Source organism: Desmodus rotundus, chromosome 7 (assembly GCF_022682495.2).
Source record: "Desmodus rotundus isolate HL8 chromosome 7, HLdesRot8A.1, whole genome shotgun sequence".
Classification (NCBI taxonomy): domain Eukaryota; kingdom Metazoa; phylum Chordata; class Mammalia; order Chiroptera; family Phyllostomidae; genus Desmodus; species Desmodus rotundus.
This window is the reverse complement of record NC_071393.1, coordinates 67402647-67404939: the sequence shown is the minus strand read 5'-3', so window position 1 is coordinate 67404939 and position 2293 is coordinate 67402647. Positions and strand designations below refer to the sequence as shown.

Below are 2293 nucleotides of genomic sequence, written 5' to 3'. Positions count from 1 at the left end.
CTTGTCTTTTTCTCCAGTTCATGACAAAGTGCTTATCACCAGGAGCTTAAAAAGTGTCTGCCCTTAAGGGCACTGCAGTCTAAAGTAAGTAACTATGTCACTTGTTTTCCCCTCACTACTACTACTCCCAACAATCCAATTCTCCTTTCTCTTCCTTTGCTCATCTTCCCAGACCTTTTTAAAATTGCCTTTGGGAACCACAAGAGGGCAGCAGCCTCATGGACAAGAAAGGCACTCAGACATTATGAATCGTAAAAATCAAAGGGATGATAATGATGCCCTTATAAAAATACTATCTAATGGCAATGGGGGGGGGAAACACAATAAAAAATAAAATATTTTTAAATGTAATAAAAACTTTGGCAATTCCAGCATCTTGCCCAAAATTTGTGTGAGACAGCATTTAATGTTTTGTTAGAAATTATAAACAATGAGAGAAAAAGAAATTCATGCTGGCATGTGAAGATAATGTATTTCCTTCCCTCTCTTCCAGATGCTGTCCCAGAAGAGGTGTTAGATAAAAAAGAGAACAGTATAGAACCTGACTTACTCCTAATGCAAATGATTGCACCAGAATGGAAGGAGAATCTTCCCACAATGCAACTACTGTCAACGGCACCCGGGTGAATCACCAGGCTTTGGAACACCATGGGCTGTGGGAAGTCATCAGCATCACAGCTGTGACTGCTGTGGTCAGCCTGATCACCATTGTGGGCAATGTCTTAGTCATGATCTCCTTCAAAGTCAACAGTCAGCTGAAGACGGTTAACAACTATTACCTGCTCAGCTTGGCCTGTGCAGATCTCATCATTGGGATCTTCTCCATGAACCTCTATACCACCTACATCCTCATGGGACGCTGGGCTCTCGGGAGTTTGGCTTGTGACCTTTGGCTTGCACTGGACTACGTGGCCAGCAATGCTTCCGTCATGAACCTTCTGGTGATCAGTTTTGACCGTTACTTTTCTATCACAAGACCCCTGACTTATCGGGCCAAGCGTACCCCAAAGAGGGCTGGCATCATGATTGGCTTGGCCTGGCTGATCTCCTTCATCCTCTGGGCGCCGGCGATCCTCTGCTGGCAGTACTTGGTTGGGGAAAGAACGGTCCCACCAGATGAGTGCCAGATCCAGTTCCTCTCTGAGCCCACCATCACTTTTGGCACTGCCATTGCTGCCTTCTACATTCCTGTTTCTGTCATGACAATTCTCTACTGCCGAATCTACCGGGAAACAGAGAAGCGGACCAAGGACCTTGCTGACCTGCAGGGCTCGGACTCTGTAGCTGAAACTGAGAAGAGAAAGCCTGCTCACAAGGCTCTGCTCAGGTCCTGCTTCAGCTGCCCTTGGCCCACACTGGCCCAGAGGGAAAGGAACCAAGCTTCCTGGTCATCCTCCCACAGGAGCACCTCAACCACTGGGAAGCCATCCCAAGCCACTGGCCCAAGCCCTGAGTGGGACAAAGCTGAGCAGCTCACTATGTGTAGCAGCTACCCCTCCTCCGAGGATGAGGATAAGCCCACCACTGACCCTGTCTTCCAGGTGGTCTACAAGAGTCAGGCCAAGGAGCACACAAGGGAAGAATTCAGTACTGAAGAGACTGAGGAAACTTTTGTGAAAGGTCAAACTGAAAAAAATGACTATGACACCCCAAAATATTTCCTGTCTCCAGCAGCTGCTCATAGACCCAAGAGCCAGAAATGTGTGGCCTATAAGTTCCGACTGGTGGTCAAAGCTGATGGGACCCAGGAGACCAATAACGGCTGCCACAAGGTGAAAATCATGCCCTGCTCCTCCCCAGTGTCCAAGGACACTTCAACAAAAGGCCTGGATCCCAACCTCAGCCATCAGATGACCAAACGGAAGAAAATGGTCCTTGTCAAAGAGAGGAAAGCAGCCCAGACCCTGAGTGCCATTCTCCTGGCCTTCATCATCACATGGACCCCTTATAACATCATGGTCCTGGTTTCCACCTTCTGTGACAAGTGTGTCCCAGTCACCCTGTGGCACTTGGGCTACTGGTTGTGCTATGTCAATAGCACTGTCAACCCCATTTGCTATGCCCTCTGCAACAGAACCTTCAGGAAGACCTTTAAGATGCTGCTTCTCTGCCAATGGAAAAAGAAAAAAGTGGAAGAGAAGCTGTACTGGCAGGGGAACAGTAAGCTCCCCTGAGAAGTTAACAACTCCCCTCAAAAGAATGACCACCATCCACTTCCTCTGAGGATGACCAAGCTGATTCTGGTTTTGTTTTTTTTTTTTTAAAAAAAAACACACCTGTCATTTTTTAAAAA

General features: G+C 47.4%; 1 protein-coding gene across 1 annotated transcript; it reads left to right on the top strand.

Annotated features, from left to right (window-relative positions):
- Positions 1-498: 498 nt before the first annotated feature.
- CHRM5 (cholinergic receptor muscarinic 5) lies at positions 499-2293 on the top strand. The gene has a single exon (XM_024568302.3). It carries the CDS (start codon positions 576-578, stop codon positions 2172-2174), a length of 1599 nt encoding a protein of 532 aa, XP_024424070.2. The 5' UTR covers positions 499-575; the 3' UTR covers positions 2175-2293.

Bases quoted from the DNA above. Each gene is read 5' to 3' on its own strand.
- CHRM5 (XM_024568302.3), top strand. From the start codon at position 576: ATGGAAGGAGAATCTTCCCACAATGCAACTACTGTCAACGGCACCCGG.